General features: G+C 48.7%; 1 protein-coding gene across 1 annotated transcript; it reads right to left on the minus strand.

The window, feature by feature from the left end:
* Positions 1–241: 241 nt before the first annotated feature.
* On the minus strand, positions 242–16,390 carry NT5DC4 (5'-nucleotidase domain containing 4). Its single transcript, XM_006876455.1, has 16 exons — positions 16,377–16,390; positions 9,467–9,540; positions 9,267–9,384; positions 9,092–9,187; positions 8,863–8,954; positions 8,697–8,754; positions 8,268–8,361; positions 8,060–8,113; positions 7,728–7,811; positions 7,406–7,438; positions 6,464–6,571; positions 6,148–6,214; positions 5,850–6,020; positions 5,262–5,313; positions 4,836–4,896; positions 242–412 (listed from the first exon to the last, which is right to left on the minus strand). The coding sequence occupies exons 1-16, from the start codon at positions 16,388–16,390 to the stop codon at positions 242–244; spliced, it is 1,347 nt and encodes a 448-aa protein (XP_006876517.1).
* Between the last annotated feature and the right edge of the window lie 877 nt (positions 16,391–17,267).

Here is a 17,267-nt window from a genome sequence, read left to right on the forward strand (position 1 = left end):
ATTGGGCTGCAAACCAGTTGTTCTGCTGAAGAAAGATAAGGCTTTCTGCTCCCGTAAAGATTTACAGCCTCAGAAACCCTGTACGAGGTCCCGATGAGTCGGAAGCAAATCCACAGCACATAACAACAACAAACGTAAATACCCAGATGGTCACACCTGAAGACACACATACACACACTGAAAAAAGTCCACAATTTTCCAAAATGTCCCTTAAGATACCAGCTCATTAGGGGCCACTGTCTTAGGCCAAAGGTAGCCTCAAGCTGCTGAGCTCTGGGGTCGCAGCAAGGGCTCCACCCAGCGGCAGGAAGAGCAACACCACCTCAGGGCCACTCACCGGCGGGCTGCGGAAGAGACTGGCGGAGGCATCCAGATTGGCCGGGTCTTGCTCCACAAGTAATTCATGTGGCATCTGCAAGAACAAAGATAGAGATGGTGTCAATGGTAACAGCTTCAGAAATTCTTGAGTTATGCAGAGACCCCCCTCAACACCAAGCTTCCAGGTTCTTGTCCAATGATTCTGTAAAAGAGGGAGCTCACCCAAGACATATAGAGGAAGAAAGACTCAGGCAAATGGACTTCGCATCCCCAGTTGGACAAAGGTCAGATTTCTTTAAAGGCTTCACCTGTTGCTTGGGAGTGCTTTTCTTCACCTGGCAGGTCTCTATCTACTTTAGCAGTTATGTCTGGCAAAATGGATGGTTATGTCTCCGACGCCCAGCCTGGCCTATCTAAAAGCTGGGGTGAGGTTGTGCACTGAGCACTCTGTCCCCCTGAGCATCTGGTGGTGCAGTGCCAGGAACAGAGCATATCTCCTGAAGCTCGGCAGTCCTGGGTTCCAATCCCAGCTCTTCAGTCTACCAGCAGTGTGACAGCAAGTTACTTAATCCTTTTGTGACTCATGGGACATACTGTGCCCACCTATATTTTATAACTCTGGGAATCAGTGGGTTAATGTGCTGGCCTGCAAAGTCCGTTTGAACCAGAAGGCCGGTGGCTCAAGCTCACCAGCTGCCCCTCAGAAACCCTGTACAGGGACGCTACGGGTAGGAGAAGACTCCACGGCGCTTAACAACAAGCCCTTTTAGGCTGTGCTGCCATCTGGTGGGCGCCTGTGTAACTGCATGAACCTAAAGAGATCAGCCTCCTTCCAGCAACCCCAGCACCAGAGACCCCTTCAGAACACACGTGTCATACTAACTGTATCAAAATTCGTTATCTAAAAAAAAAAAAATTTTTTTTTCATTTCATTCAGAATGCCTTCCATGACTAAAAACACATGGTTTCAACACAAAAATCCAAAGCAAAAAAATGATTTGTCTTCTGAAGAGTTAGGTATGCTGCACTTCCATTTGGTCAATGGGAAAATGAGGATAGTAACGTCTGCTTCTTTGACTGCTAAGCAAAAAGTTTGAGGTTCAAGTCCCCCCAGAAAAAATAGGGCCTGATTATCTACTTCTGAAAAATCAGCCACTGAAAACTCTCTGGAGCCCAGTTCTATTCTGACATACACGGGGACACCATTAGTTAGCATCAACTTAACAGCAACTGGTTTGGAGAGCTTTGTGTGTGTTTGGTTCAGTTTGCTCTGGTTCTTTGCCAGGTTGTTTTAAGTATTAACATAAAATATATAAAAAGCACTTAGACCAGCCAGGTGCAGAAAGCATAGCAGATACTCAATAAATCTTTTTTTTTCCCCGAACATTTAGAAAGCAGCTGGGGGTGGTAAGGAAAACAACGGGCAAGAAGTCCCAAAGACTTCCTTTTAAGTCCAGGTGCTTAGACTCTGCATCTTATAAAATGGAATGAACCAGTGGACGGGAGGCCTGCGCTGCTTGGTGAACCAGTGTGCGCATGTTCCAGGGGAAGCCTGCGCTGTTTGGTGCCATGACTTCCCCTGCCCCTTCCTGTGCCGTCCTAGCTACCTCCACTGCCTTGTTCTTGCTCTTAACTACAGAACCTTCCTGGGTCACAGTTAGAGGAAGACCAGCCATCACATCTACTCTATCACCTGCTGCTTCCTGTGCCTTTTCTGAAGTGACTTTATGTTCATCCTTCCGTCTTGCAACTGGAATAATTGTTGTTGTTGTTGTTATTGTTGGCTGCCATCAACTTGGCCCTTGATTTCATGAGGACCCCATGCAAAATACCCAGTTCTGATCCCCGTGATCAGTTGCCAATCAATCCATTGTGAGCCATAGAGTTTTCAGAAGCAGATGACCAGCTTTTTCTTCCTAGTCCATTTTAGTTTGGAAGCTCTACTGAAATCTGTTCACCATCACAGCAACACTGAAGCCTCTGCTGACAGACAGATAATAGTAGCTGTGCATGGTGCCAGGAATTGAACCAGCTCTCCCACATGGAAGGTGAACCCGGACCTTCCAGGTGGACCACCGATGCTTTCAATATGATTTCCACCAAGGACACAATACTGAGATCAAGTGGCTCACTTTAAAACAGGAGTTAAGGTTGGACGTGATGAGCTTCCCCCCCCCAGCACAGATATCTTATCCACACTTCCTTATCTGTGCCATGCAGTTCTTTAACGTGAGGCAGTTGTCGACAAGGCTTTGGAGGTAGGAGCAAGCTCCTAGCAGGGCTGGAAACAAGCAAATCTTTCTGAGGTGGAGGGTAGGAATGGCCAGCGGTTCTGCAGGGACCCACCAGCTCTGGGGTCGCCCGAAACAGTGAACTAAGCGGGTAGTACAAGAAGTTGAGGCAGCTGGCAGTGTAGAGGTCGGCGTAACGCATCAGCTGACTAGCGAAGAGCGTCTGGCGGAGGCCGCAGCGGAACAGGCTGCCCGTGGTGCTGTAACACATGTCCAGCTCGCGGGTGACCCTCTGGGAAGATGGGAAGCACACTGAATGGAGATCCCACACCCCCATAGTACTCACCACCCACCCTGAGGGCAAGCACAGCCTGCGAGATCACACCCAGGTCTGCCCTGACCTACTGCATTCCCGAATGACCCTCCCTGGACTTCTGCCACCTGGAGATACTGAGACGAGCTGGAGGGAAGGATCCACTGTCTTTAAACACAGTGGTTGCACACACGTGCTTTGGGGTGTGGGATGGTTCCATTTATCATAGGCCCCACCTCCAGCTTCAATACCAGTTACCTGTCTGGCCCTGGAGATTGAACACTGGTTCTAAAACTTCAGCATCTCTTACCTCCGGATTCTTCCTAAACAACTAGGCAAGGCCTATGTCCTTCCCTACCCACCATAAACACCAGGCCTAGCTTTAAGACTCTGGCCATTTACTCCCAGGTGACCAAGGCCTGCTGTACCCCTCTCTGAGTTTTGGTTTCCTCATCAGCTAAGCAACGGTGAAAACCATGCCCAGCCCATCTCACAGAGCTGTTGTTGTTGTTGTTATGTGCCTTAGAGTCGGTTCAAACTCATAGTGACCCTGCACAGGGTTTCCGAGGCTGTTAATCTTTACGGGAGCAGAATGCCTCATCTTTCTCCCACGGAGCAGCTGGTAGTTTCGAACTGCTGACCTTGCGGTTCGCAGCCTGATTCGTAACCACTATGCTACCAGAGCGGGAAGATCTAAGAGCTGTGCAAGGGCTCTGTAACCTGCAAAGGGCTCTGAGAAAGTCTTTGTGATGACTCTCAGCTGGACCTGGGATCGCCAAGAGACTTGAAGCCCCATGATCCAGACTGTGGGAATCTCCCAGCTTCAGTGGCTGGTCAGCAAGACCCAAAGGGATCTTTTCTTCTCTTTACCCAGGACTGATCAGCTCAATCAGAAGGTGGTTAAAACACTCCACAACTCATCATCATCTCCATGGGAGAAAAATGTGTCCAGGTGATTCTGTAAAGATTTCAGCCTATGGGAGCAGTTCTACTCTGTCCTATACAGTTGAGTTTGGCTTGAGTATCAATTTACTTGCTCAAAATCCCATCTTCTTTAGAATCCCAGGCTCACCCTTCCAACCCCCAAGATCTGATCACAACTAGCTCACTAGTTACATGAGGACTATGAAACTACCAGCTGCTCCGCGGGAGAAAGACGAGGCTTCCTACTCCCGTAAAGATTTACAGCCTCGGAAGCCCTGTACAGGGTCGCTATGAGTCGGAACCGACTCCACGGCACATAACAACAACAAATAACAACAACAAGCCAAGTAGGCAATCACTTCTCAAGAAGGCTGGATGTTGGAGATTGCAGGACAGGAGCCAGGTTCCATAAATCACCCCACAGGCTGTACACTGCCGTCATGTGGCACTCCGGCCAGCAGAGGGCGGTGGCTGACAAGAATAGGTGGAGCTAGGCCAGGTCGGGGACAATCTGTTAAAGGAGGACCTACCACCAGGCAAGTACAATTCTGTGGCTTAACGCACTGGACTGCAAAGTCGTTTTAAACTGCAAAGTCGGCGGTTCAAGCTCACCAGTGACTCCTCGAAAACCCTATACAGGGGTTACTATGGGTCGGAACCAACTTGACGGCACTTAACAACAACAACAACGAACAGGGGTGGCGCTGTAGGATAAGCATTGGACTGTTAACCAAAAGGTCAGTGGTACAAATCCACCAGCCACTCCTCAAAGTAATGTTATGAGTTGGAACCAACTCGATGGCACTTAACAACAACAGGACCAGGTCTGGTGTGGTGCTGTAGGATAAGCACTGGACTGCTAACTGCAAAGTTGGCAGTTCAAACCCACCAGCTAGCTACTCCTTGAAAACCCGATACAGGGTAGCTATCTATGAGTTAGAACTGACTCGATGGCACCAAACAACAACAACAAGACCAGGCAGGTCTGGGCAAGCCCAGCTGCTGATCTGGTCCCCTCTTCATTCAACAACTGGACAACTGGTTCTTACCCGAATCTCCCTCTTAGTGGAGCTGATGACTTGCAGCCCACAATTGGTCCCATCCATGTGCCTGGTACAAAAAAAAAGCCATATGACCCAGAAGAGAAAAGCCAGAGCTCCAAGCTCTAAGCGGTGGGAGGCGGGGACACCTTCATGGCTCCCAGTGGAGGAATGAGTTGGTCTGATCCTGGCATAGGCTGGGTATGTGCACGTGTTACCAAGTCCACGTGTGGTGGGTTAGGGGGAGGGGCCTACAGGTCAAGGAGTGTGAACAGTTCCCAGGGCACAACGAGGCCATGCGTCCAGTTTACTGGGAAGTCCACCCTGAAACAGATCTTCATGATTTATGGAGGAGCTTAATGCCAGGCCTGGCTGGGGGCCCACCCCTTCATCCTGCTTCCTCCCGGGGCGGGGCCCACAGGTCAGGGCTCTCACTGGTACAGGTCAGCCAGGTGCATATCCAGTCCCTGCAAGCCCTCCAGCCGGTCTGAAAAACACACCGGTTACGCAGGCGTGAGGGTCAGCTGGGTCACTCACCGGCCTGCCTACCTAGCTGAGCCCATGGGAAACCAGGACAGTCTGGGCCCTTGGGGCAGGGGAGGAAGCCATTGAGGGAGTCAGGTAGTGTTTCCAAGGTCAGAGGAAAATGACTCAAATGCAACCGTTAGAACAAAACCCTGAATTTCTGGATTCAAAGCAATTCACGTCACTGCTGGGTCTGTACCCAGGGATGGCTGAAAGAGGCTCTTCTGAATCTGCCCAGTGCATGGAAAAGCCACAGGACTAGGAGACTGGGATTGGAGTCCCAGCTATGTCCCTACTGGCTGTATGACTTTGGGCAAGTTTCTGAACCTCTCTGACTCTCTGTTTCCTTATATATAAAATAGATTCTCCCTCGTGGGGTAACTGTTTCATAAACCAGAGTGAATGGAATTATTATGGTCATTAATAGCTCTCAACAGCAAAGGGGGGCAAGTGATATGGGGTAGTGCCCCTCTGCCCTTTCTGACCCTTGCAGCTCACCCTTCTCCTGCGCCCAGATGCCCAGCTCCCGGGACAGCTCAGGTACCACCAGGCAAGTCCACCAGCCCTGACGCTTCTTGGATTTGAGGATGTCCCCAAAGATGTGGTCCCCAATGTACAGGATGTCCTTCCCCTGCACCCCAAGCAGCTCACACACCACGTCTGAGGAACCTACCTCACCGTGGGAGGAGAGAAACCTGCTCACAGCCCATCCCTGTCCTGGCTGGGCAGGTTAGGGAGTAGGTTCCAAGTGGAGAGGGAGCCATGGAGGGACAGGGCATGGGGTAGGAGCAGGTACCTCCAGAGTAGACGGCACAGTGCTGGTGGGGCCCAGTGTAAGTGCCCACTCGGAGCTTCCCTGAGTCCTGAGGGAGCAGAGAGTACTCTGAAGTCAGAAAGAAGCTCAGCTATCCCTGGTGAGGGAGGACGAGGCTGGGAGCAGCAAGGGTAACCACAGGGGTAGCCACAGGAGGAGGTAGCAGAGGGCCCTCCCCTTCCTCCCCTGTCCTCTCCAGGGACAGACAGACCAAGAGCAGGTCCAGTCGAAGAAGCAGTTACAGCCTCCCAGAGGAGCCCAGGTTCAAGGTGGACCAGGACTCAGCACCTGCCATTACCGTATTGACCTGCCTCAGCACCGTTCCTTCGGCAAAGAATCGAGGCTTCTGTGTATCCACCACAATCAAGTCAAAGAAGGCCCTCCAGAGCCTAGCTGGGGCCTCCGCCTGTCAAGCAGGAATGAGGGAGGTTGTTGACAGACACATGGGGCACATACACAGTCAGCCTGGAAAATGTGACGCTGACATGGCCTCATCCAGGCCACCCTGCCACAGCCACCTCCCTGCCCTGCCTCCCCTGGCCGAGACACCGGCCCAGGATCCATGCAGCCAGTGAAAGCTGGCCAGTCCTGGTGTCATCCGCATGCCCTGCCCTGCTGCCCAACTGGATGAGACATCCCAGACCCAGGAACCCTGACGTCTCACTCCCCAGCATCGCCCACAAGCTGGGACATGAAAGCACTGGGAAGGTGTTGGATAACGTGTATGCTGGTGTCAGCTTCCAGAGTCATTCATGGCTGCCCAGTCAGAGGGGCCCAGAAACTGGTCCCACACGGTCCTCCATGCATGTCCACTCCTCCAACCTGGGCTGTGCTGTCCTCCCCTCACCCCCTCCTCCCTCTCCCAAACCCTCCCCATGTATCTGCTAATTTATAGCTTTATCTGAGGCCATAAGCCGGTCATCTCTCCCCCCAGGGCCTCCCATGCACTGGGCTCTAGGAGTGGCCATGCTGGGCCTCCCATAGGGGCCACTGCATGGGGTCGGGGTTGGGGGGCGCGCCTCCAGTGAGGTCCACACACGGGAAACAACCTCTCACACTTATTCTTCCTTGAGGGACGGGCTAGGCAAGGGAGAAGTCAGAACAGAGAGGTACCCCCTGCTCCCACCACCTAACCCGCTGTGGACCCCGGCATCATGGTGTAGTCTGGCCTTCCCTGCACCACTGCACAGCCAAGGCGCCTGCCACGCTGACCCCACCCCACCAGGCACACAGCACTCACCTCACCAACGCCAAACAGGTAGGACATGATGGCCTGGCAGGGGACAGGGCAGGGGTCAGCACACTGGACTGGGGCTGGGGCTGAGCCAATGCCTGCCTCTGCCCCGCATCCCACATTCCCCCTGCTCTGGAACCACAGGAACACCATGGCAGAAAAGTTGTTAAATTTACTGACACCTTAAAAGGCCAAGAAACGGACCCAGGTGGGCTCCTTCCACCCCCTCACTATTTCCTCCAATGCCTCCTTTCCCCCTGAGGCCAGGTGAGAGGCCCATCTCTGGACTGGGAGGCTAAGTGTTCCCACCTGCCATAAACAAACTCACGTCAGTGTAGTTGTAGCTGCTGTTGGTGGCCAGAAATACTTTCCCAACCTCCTTCATCTTGCCCAGAAGAATGGGGATTCTTACCTGGGACAGAAAACAGAGTGACTTGCAAGGGTGGACCACCCAGAGATACCCTGAAGATCCCTCCTCTAGTCTCAGCTTCCTGGGAGCCTACCCATGTTTCAGCCTTTCAGAGCAGGTGGACCCCAGGCCACCAGGAAGGCCCTGAGCAATGCCAATGGGAAGAGCTCTGGGAGATGAGACCACAGTGGGGCTCTCCACTGCCCCGGGGAACAGGGGGCAAGACCTGATCATGGACCTGGGTCACTCACATCCTTCTCCACGTATTTATCCAAGTCCTCTAAGGTCTTCTCCTTGAGACAGCCCTGCAGGAGGGAGCAGAGGTGTGTGTCCATGTGGGAACAGTGCCAGGGAGCCCAGACCACCGCAGTTCTCGGTGGAAGGAGAGCTAGAGGCACGGCTAGTCCAGAAGCACCACAGGCAGGCAGGTCACAGGTCCCGGGGCCCTGGGTCACTCACCGACTCATGAACATTATTCATGGCATCAGTCACATCCTGGAAGAGGCTTCGGAAGGACATGAAGAGGTTCCCATGCCAATAGCCAGTGTCACAGCTGGGGCCGACCAAGAGGGCACAGAAAGACCAACAAGGGGACCAGGGTGACCACCAGTGCTGGGGCTTATACCAGAGTGGCCCCTTCAGATACACTGGGACTAATGCAGCAGACATCCTGGGAAGGGGGTCACCCTGCACTAAGGATCATCCCTAGAGGGTAACACTGTCTAGGGGGCACCCTGCGTGAAGGCCTTTCCTTTGTGTTCCAGGATCCCCTGAAATCCCACAGCAGGAACTCATGTCCCTGGGTGGGGGCCCCACTTGTGGGTTTGGCCCTTGGACAGATGCAGTGTCCTATTGGTCACCCAAGGCTGGCAGGGTGTGGGGACGAACTTGGTGTAGCGGGAGTTGTTGGAGAAGAAGTCCACCAGGCAGGCATAGAGGTAGGTTTCTGAGGCAGAAATGGCATCAGTCAGCTGTGGGTCCTGGGGACCAGGCAGCAGCCTCCAGACCAGAGGCTCCTGAGGACCACCCTGCCCTTCCCCTATCTGACCCTCACCAGGCAGGTTGAAGAGGGTATTGAGGATGTGGAACCGCTGCAGATCGTCCCTCTGAATGAACTCGCTGGGGTAGCAGCTCCTGATCTCGGCCCTGGGGAGAGGTGGGCTGGGACACCGCCCAGATCTTGGCGGTTCCTGGCTCCTCCACCCTTTTGTCCAGCCGGCATCCACTCCTCCCTCCCTCTATCCGTCCTCTCCCCTGCCCTCACCACACTAGCTGTCCCTTACTCAGAGAGGAGGGCGAAGCCGTGGGTGCCCAGCAGTACGTTCCCGTGAGCGTCGACCTTCAGTAGGTTCCCATAGAGCGCGTCAAACACCAGCCCCCTGGGGACAGAGCACGGGGCTGTAGGTGGGGTGCTCAGGGCCAGCGGCAGCGTCCCCACCCCAAGCCCGAGCCCTGCACCTGCTAGGGAAGGCGGGGTCATAGGTGTAGCGAAGGATCTCATGCGGGTACCCGATGCACACCAGGCGTTCCAGCAGCAGGTCAAAGGCTAGCGCCTCATAGGCCGGGGACTTGTAGGCTGCAGGGAGGCCCAGCTGGAGTCTGGCTGCCCATCCTTGTCCCCCCCAACTCCCAAAGCCCGGCATTCCAGTCCTCTCTACCGGCCAGAGTGTAATCCATGTCGAAGCCAAAGCAGCTAATCTTCCCCAGCGCCAGACTGTGGTTCACAAAAATCCTGGGGATAGGGAGAGAGATGTGGGATAATCCGCCCCCAAAAAAACGAAGACCCAGGGATTAGTGGAAAGTCAGCAGAGCAAACCAAGGCCCCCTCTGCCCTTCTTTTCTGAGTCCACAGGCAGGTCATGCAGTGCTTATATATGAGTGTGTGTGTGTGTGTGTGAGAGTGTGTACTATGTGAGAGCAGGTATGTTTGTTGTGTGAGCCTCTATGGGACTGTCCTGTGTGGGTGCGCATTTATGAGTGTGCATAAACATGCATGCCCATGAACATGTATGTCTGCATGTGTGAGCACTCATGTGAACGTGTATCACAAGTTCACTGGCTCATGTGATGGGGAGTGTCGTGGGCATCCCTGCAAGTTAAGGTTGTCACCTTCCTAAGTTGGGTCGCTGCCACCAAGTGCAGAAATGACATGCTTGTTATGATGGGCTAGCGCATGTCACCATATCAACATGTGAGTGGGAAGGAAAGGCGTCTGCGTGTGCACCTTATCAGTGTTTATGTCTGATGATTCTGGGCCTGCCTCTAGAAGGGGTCCCCTCGGGAGCATTGGGCTCTTTTGAGGAGTCACTGCACCCAAAGGATCACTCTTAGTGCCATGTTGTGTGGTGCGTATCATGAATTGGGGGTGTTTACAGGCTGAGCTACCCCCTCCACACCCCAAGAGCCCATCTCACCACTGATGCCAGTCCTGCTCCAGGCCATCAGACTTCCATGTCTCATCCCCGTCCACAATGGCCATCATCACAGGAGGGAGACAAGAAGCAATGGTCTCTCCTCCTGCCACCCACATGCTATCAGTGGGGACCAGCCTCACCACTCCTCAATAACTTCAGACAGCACTGACCCAGACAGCACTGACCCAGCACTAAGCCCCCTAAGCCCACCTCTTTGAGGGAGGAGTCAGCCAGGACACTTGCTGGTATCCCTAGCCTTCTTCAAGAAAGAAAGCTGTCATTTCATCTTCACCATGCCTCCTCCATGTGTAGGGCTTACATATCTAAGTACTTCAACCAACTGGACTGTAGCAGAAACCCAGAATGAAGCAAATACTGTTGTTAAAAAGGCAGGACATGCATGTGCTTTCAAAATAGAAGAGATGTCTTTGATAAATAAAGAACTCAGGACTTTTGCTTTATACATAATCCTAACAACTTCCCAACCCAAAGACATTTAAAGAGGAAATTGCTAGAAGCAGGCTAAGAGCTATAAGAAAGAACAGCTGACTAGGAGGTCAGAATCAGATCAAAGTATAAAAGCCAGTAACAAAAAAACAGTACTCCTTGCTTATGTGCAACCAGACACCTTCTGGAATTTGGTTCCTGGATTTGGAAGCTTGGGTTCCATAGTTTCATGGGACATCTGAGTTAATTGGTCTAATAAAGTTAGTAGTGCTTCAATTCTACCTCCTACTTCTTTGCACAGTTTCTGGGTCTTAAATGGTTTGCAAGGTACAAAATTGGTTTCTATTTGCCTGGAACAACAGAGGAAGAAGGACCACCAGGTAACAGGAGGAGGAGATTGAATATGTGATCAATTGCCTCCAAGAACAACTGTCTCCTTTGTCATGAGACCAGAAGACCTGGATGGAACCTGGTTACCGTCACTGAACATTTAATAAAAAATTGTATAGAGGAGTCTAAATTTTAAAATGCAGATTTGGGAGGGCGGAAAATGCAGAACAAAATTTCAAAGTCTCACGGACTCCAGACTTTCATGGATGATGGATAAGCCCCTGAAACCAGTTCCTTGAGCTAATCTTTCTAACTTAAACAAAAATATCTCCTGAAGTTTTCTTAAAACCAAACAGCAGTTCAACGGAACTAGTGAAGACTGTCTGCCTTGAGCATTATGCTCTGTTGAGAACTATATGGGATCAAATGGACAACAGCTCCTCAGGGATTCAAAGGAAACTTAGGGGCAATGAGTTTATGTTAATGAGGACGGAACAATTAGGAAAAGGAAAAGTCTAGAATGGAACCCATGTCACTGAATTGTACATGTCAGAACTGTTGAATTGGTGTCTGCTTTGCTATGTACATAGTCAGCAACAAAGTAAAGCTTTATTTTTTTTAAGCAGAGCACTTGGGAGCCAATGAGAGCAGAGCTATATAGCAAACTGCAGGGCCAGTTGTGGAAGAATAGACCCTGCCCCTGTGCCACTGCTGGGGCTCACCTGTGAGGCTTGCTGCATTTCAGAACTCCTTTAGGCAAAGGGGAGTCGCCATAAGAAGAAGAAGCAAACACTTACATTGCTTTTACTGTATACTCTGTGTGTGTGTGTGTGTGTGTGTGTGTATAAGGAGCTCTGGTAGCATACTGTTTATAAATCAGGCTACAAACCTTAAGGTCAGCAGTTCAAAACTACCAGCTGTTCCATGGCAGAAAGATGAGGCTTTCTGCTCCATTAACCTCAGAAACCCTGTACACGGTCTCTATGTGTTGGAACCAACTCCATGGCACATAACCACCACTAAATACATATTAACATTTCTACAGGCAATGTATGAATATGCATATATATAATTGTCTGTTACATCTATTACATTAGGCAAATCTATTGCACAAGACTAAAACCTCTTTCAAATGTTCAAGAGCAAAGTTGTCAGTTAAGTGCACCTAACTCAAACCATAGTATTTTCAATAGCCTCATATGCATGTGAAAGTTGGACAAAGAATAAGGAAGACCATAGAAGATTTGATGCATTGAGTTAAGGTGCTGAAGAAGAATATTAAAGTGCCATGCACTGCCAGAAGAACAAACAAATCCATGTTGGAAGAAGTACAGTCAGAATACCCTTTAAAAGCCAAGATGGCAAGACTTGGTCTCTCATACTTACAACATATTATCAGGAGGGACCAGTCCCTGGAGAAAGACATCAAACTTGGTAAAGTGGAGGGATAGTGAAAAAGAGGAAGACCCCCAATATGATGGATTGGTAAAATGGCATTAGCAATGGGCTCAAGCAGTAATTGTGAGGATGGCACAGGACAAGGCAGTGTTTCGTTCTCTTGTGCATAGGGTTGCTATGGGTCAGAACCAACTCAATGGCACCTAACAACAACATATATATAGTCAAGCTATGTAACAGCCCATGAATTAGGCCTACTGTTATTGTGGTTTCATAGATGAGGAAACTGAGACACAAAAGGGTTAAGCAACTCACTCACTCTTACAGCTAATAAAAGACGGAGCCAGGATTGAACCCAGGCAGCCTCGAACTAATGCCTATACACTTAAGCACTAAGCAAAAGTACCTCTGCCCATGGTCCTTTATAAAAACCCTGTAACTCTGTAGCATCATAAAAGACAAAGAAAAGCTGAGGGAATGCCTCAGATTAAAGAAAGCAAAAAGATATGACAACTGATTGCAATATACCGCCCTTATACTGAACTCAGTACTGGAGGGGGTTAGAGTGGACATTAGTAGAGTGGATATTAATATCCCACCTATACTGAAGTCAGAAATGGAGGGGGTTACAGTGGACATTAGTAGGTCAACAAATAAAATTGGAATACGGTTCCTAGGTTAGATAAAAGTACTATATCAATGCTAATCTCTGGAATTGATAATTGTACTCTGGTAATATAAGAAAACATCCCAATTCTTGTGAAATATACATTGCATTATATATAAAGGCAATCGCAGATTACTAATGAGTTCTGTTCCAAAGTTTGTCTTTAAATTCAATTTATACATTAATCAGAACAGTAAGGATGGTTCATAGCTAATGTAAGTCAGATATTTGTCATCATATATAGTATATAATGTGCCTTTCTATGTATAAAACATTAAAGAAGCACTTCCAGCTACATTAAAACACCCTGATGTGGTGCTGTGGGTTAAAGCACTGGACCACAAGGTATGTAGGCTTGAACCATAAGGTCGGAAGTTCAAACTCACCAGTCGCTCTGTGGAAACCCTATTCAGGGTTGCTATGTTCAATAACCTCATATGCATGCGAAAGCTGGACAGTAAATAGGGAAGACCATAGAAGAATTAATGTTTTTGAGTTATGGTGTTGGAGGAGAATATTGGGCTGCCAAAAGAACAAACAGATCTGAGTTGGAAGAAGTGAAGTCAGAGTGCTCCTTGGAAGCCAGGATAGACAGCCTTCATCTCTCATACTTCAGACATATTGTCAGGAGGGACCAGTTGCTGGAGAAGGATATCATTTTTGGTAAGGTGGAGGGTCAGAGAAAAAGAGGAAGACTCCCAACGAGATGGATTGGCGAATTGGCAGCATCAATGGACTCAAGCGTGGCAACAGTAGTGAGGTCGGCCCAGGATCAGGCAGTATTTCATTCTGCTGTGCATAAGGTCACTATGAGTCAGTACCGACTCGATGGCACCTAACAACAACGACAACATGGGTCAGAACCAACTTGACAGCACTTTACAACAGCAACAACAATACTGTTTTGATGTGTATTACAAAGTAGCATTCACTTGTTATGACAAACTATTGTGGGTACCTCAGAATTTGAAGAGAGTAGTCTTTCTAGAGATCGGGACCACAGACTAGGACACAGACAACAGACAAGGGGGCATCATGCAGGTCATGACTGTATTTCCAAAACTGAGCCACTAAAAACCCTGTGGTTCTACTCTGACAGCCTTGGAGTCCACAGGAGTCAGAATGGACTTGCTGGCAACTGACATGCAGACAGAGACATAAAGATTGAGATATAAACATATAAACATATACAGAGAGAAAGAACATGTATATCATATCTAGATAGATATGGCATATACATCTAAGTGGGCCCAAAAGACATGATTAGAACAATCCATGACCTCAGGACTGAGGCACAAAACAGTTAACTTTGGAGTCCCATGTCCACAGTCCTTGACCTAAAACCCTAGAGCCAGGTATATTTCAAAATACACAAAAAAAAATTTTTTTTCTGACTTTCAGTAGGTCAGACTTAATTTACTTGTATACATGCATAATCACACCCTTGATGGAATCTGGGGCAATGACCCCTAATAAACACACTGACATTCCTGCAGGCAATGCCTGAATATTCATTCACATAAAATAGGTTCATGAAGACAGTAAATAATCATATGTTGGGTCAAATCAAAGTTTGCCACCGAATGAATGTGCAAAACCCGTTTGAATTTTGAGCTAGAGGTTGAGGAGGGGCTGTTGCACTGAAGACCTTACAGCAGAAGAGCCCTTTGGATCAGAAGAAGAGAGTTGAGGCCAGAGCCCCAGAGAACAATAATGTTGAGCCAGAGCATAGAAGGAGATCCAGCCAAGGAGGCTGGGTAGGGAGCAGCCAGAGGAACAGGTGAGGTGTAGGAAAGGGATAGCCCAGAAGCTCAGGAGGAAAGAGGTAGCTGCGAGCCTGAAGGACAAGTGGTGCAGAAAGGCCAATCAGGAGACAGTCCAGTGTCTCCTGAGTTAGCCAACATAGCCAACATAGGTCACAGGAGACCTTGGCTAATGGAGCCTCACTGGAAAGATGGCAAGAGCTGGGCAAGAGCCAAGGGCAGGGAAGGGAGACAGCCCCGGAGTCCTGACAAGAAAGAAACCAGATTGCATGAGAATCAGACTAATAAGCAACAATATGTGGTGGGGCAGCAGGACCAGGGGTCTGAATGAGATCACCTGGGATTTGGGGAACTAAAGAGAGGGAGGGAAGAAGTTAAAGTTAAAAGAGATAACATATGTTCACTGAAAGGCATGTATAAAAATGTTTGTGGAATCCTTATTCTTTATAATCTTGATCTGGAAACAACCCAAGTGTCCATCCATACCAGAAGAGATAAATAAATGGTGACAGAGTCACCCAAAGATTCCTGAGTGGCACCGATCGGTTGCGCTTGACCACTAACAGAAAAGTTGGTGGTTCAAACCCACCCAGAGAGGCCACAGAAAAAAGAGTAGATAATCTCCCCCCTTATGATTATAGTCAAGAAACTCCTATGGAGCTCTGTAATATATAGGGTTACCATGAGTCAAAATCAGCTCTGTGGCCATGAGTTTGGTCTGGTTTTTGTGGAGTTCTATATTGTTATTAACAAAGAGCCTTGTTGGCACAATGGTTAAGCACTCGGCTACTAACCAATAGATCAGGGAGAGATGACAGCCCATCAAGATGACAGGCCAAGCATTGACCCAAGAACAAAGTTCAGAAGGGTGGAAGGAAGAATTGAAACAAAAAACACAGGGAGCAAGTGGGATACATGATATTACTCTGAGGGGATTGCAAACACTGAGATGAAGCCAAGCACATGATTTACTGAATGTAAAACATGATCTGCTTTGTAAACTTTCACTCAATTCATAATAAAATGTCTTTAAAAAATAATAATCTGGGAAACTCTATGGGGCAGTTCTACCCTGTCATATGTTGTTGTTAAGCTGTTAAGTGCCATCGAGTCAGTTCTGACTCATAGCGACCCTATATAGGGTTTCCTAGGAGGAGCTGGTGGGTTTGAACTGCCGGCCTTGTGCTGATCCTACAGAACCAGACCAGAAGTCTACCCTGTCATAGAATGTCTCTGTAAGTCAGAATTGACTTTACATCACACAATGACAACAACAAAACTATTATTCCCACCCCCCCCACACACACACACACATACACCCCATGCCACACCCTCACAAGAGTCAAACCTGGATAAAGGTTTTAGTGAAACTGACAGAATGTGGGGACACTAAACCAGGAGCCCTTCTGGCTCCAAAAACCTTGCTATAGGGTCAAACTGGTTGTGCCTGGCTACTTTTTGCCATGGAATGAGTTCTCTTCCAGGAGACTTTTCAGGCTTATGCAAACTAGATTCTGAGAATCCTCCCCTCACTCCCACCCACCCCCACCCCTGTCCACTCATCAGCCACTCCAGGGCTTGAATGTGTGTGACACCGAACTTAACAGGAAGACCACAAGGAACAAGGAACAATAGTGGCATGGGACAGCAGGGTTGTGAATAAATTAATTATTAGCATCCAAACATGCTTAAAATGCTTATTTTGCAAGTCTAAATTTTCTTTACAGTAATATGTATTTCTCCGTCCATTTTTAAAGAAGCTGTGTTTAAGAGACATGAGGATGGCAGCTTTATCAGGGTGATGGATCACAAGTTTCTCAAATTCAGACTAAGCTAAATACAGTCAGAAAGGCAGGGTCTGCCTGCAAGAGACTCAGCTCAGCAGAACTATGTTTCCTCCGGGTTCTGAGAAACAACCTAAGCCCTGTGCAGAGATTCTAGGTCAGCAGGAGGGTGACCTAATTAAAGACACAGGCTTATTCTTAGACAAAGAGCCCCAATAAAGGCCTCTGGACAGCCACAGCGCAGAGGTGCAGCACTAGAAGTGACTGGAATTATTTTTAAGTAACAATTACTTACTTCTGGTTATAAAACCAGTACATAGTCATCAGTGAACATTTGGAAAATGTATGAAGTACAGATAGGAGAATGCTATCAGAGATGACCACTGTCATTTATTTCCTTTTTTATGCACTTATTTCAATATTTGATGACTCAGGGAAAATGCTTATTGACATACAGAAAATGAAAAAAAAACAAAACAAAACTATAAACAGTCTGACCTAAAATTTGTTATGTAAATTAAGATGGAATTATAATCATATTGTTGTTGTTAACTGCTGTGGAGTTGGTTCTGATTCATAGCGACCCTGTATAGAGTTTCCAAAGTATGGCTAGTGAGTGTGAAGCGCCGACCTTGTGGTTCACACTAGCCTTATAG

The sequence above is a fragment of the Chrysochloris asiatica genome, unplaced genomic scaffold, assembly GCF_000296735.1.
Source record: "Chrysochloris asiatica unplaced genomic scaffold, ChrAsi1.0 scaffold00380, whole genome shotgun sequence".
Lineage (NCBI taxonomy): Eukaryota > Metazoa > Chordata > Mammalia > Afrosoricida > Chrysochloridae > Chrysochloris > Chrysochloris asiatica.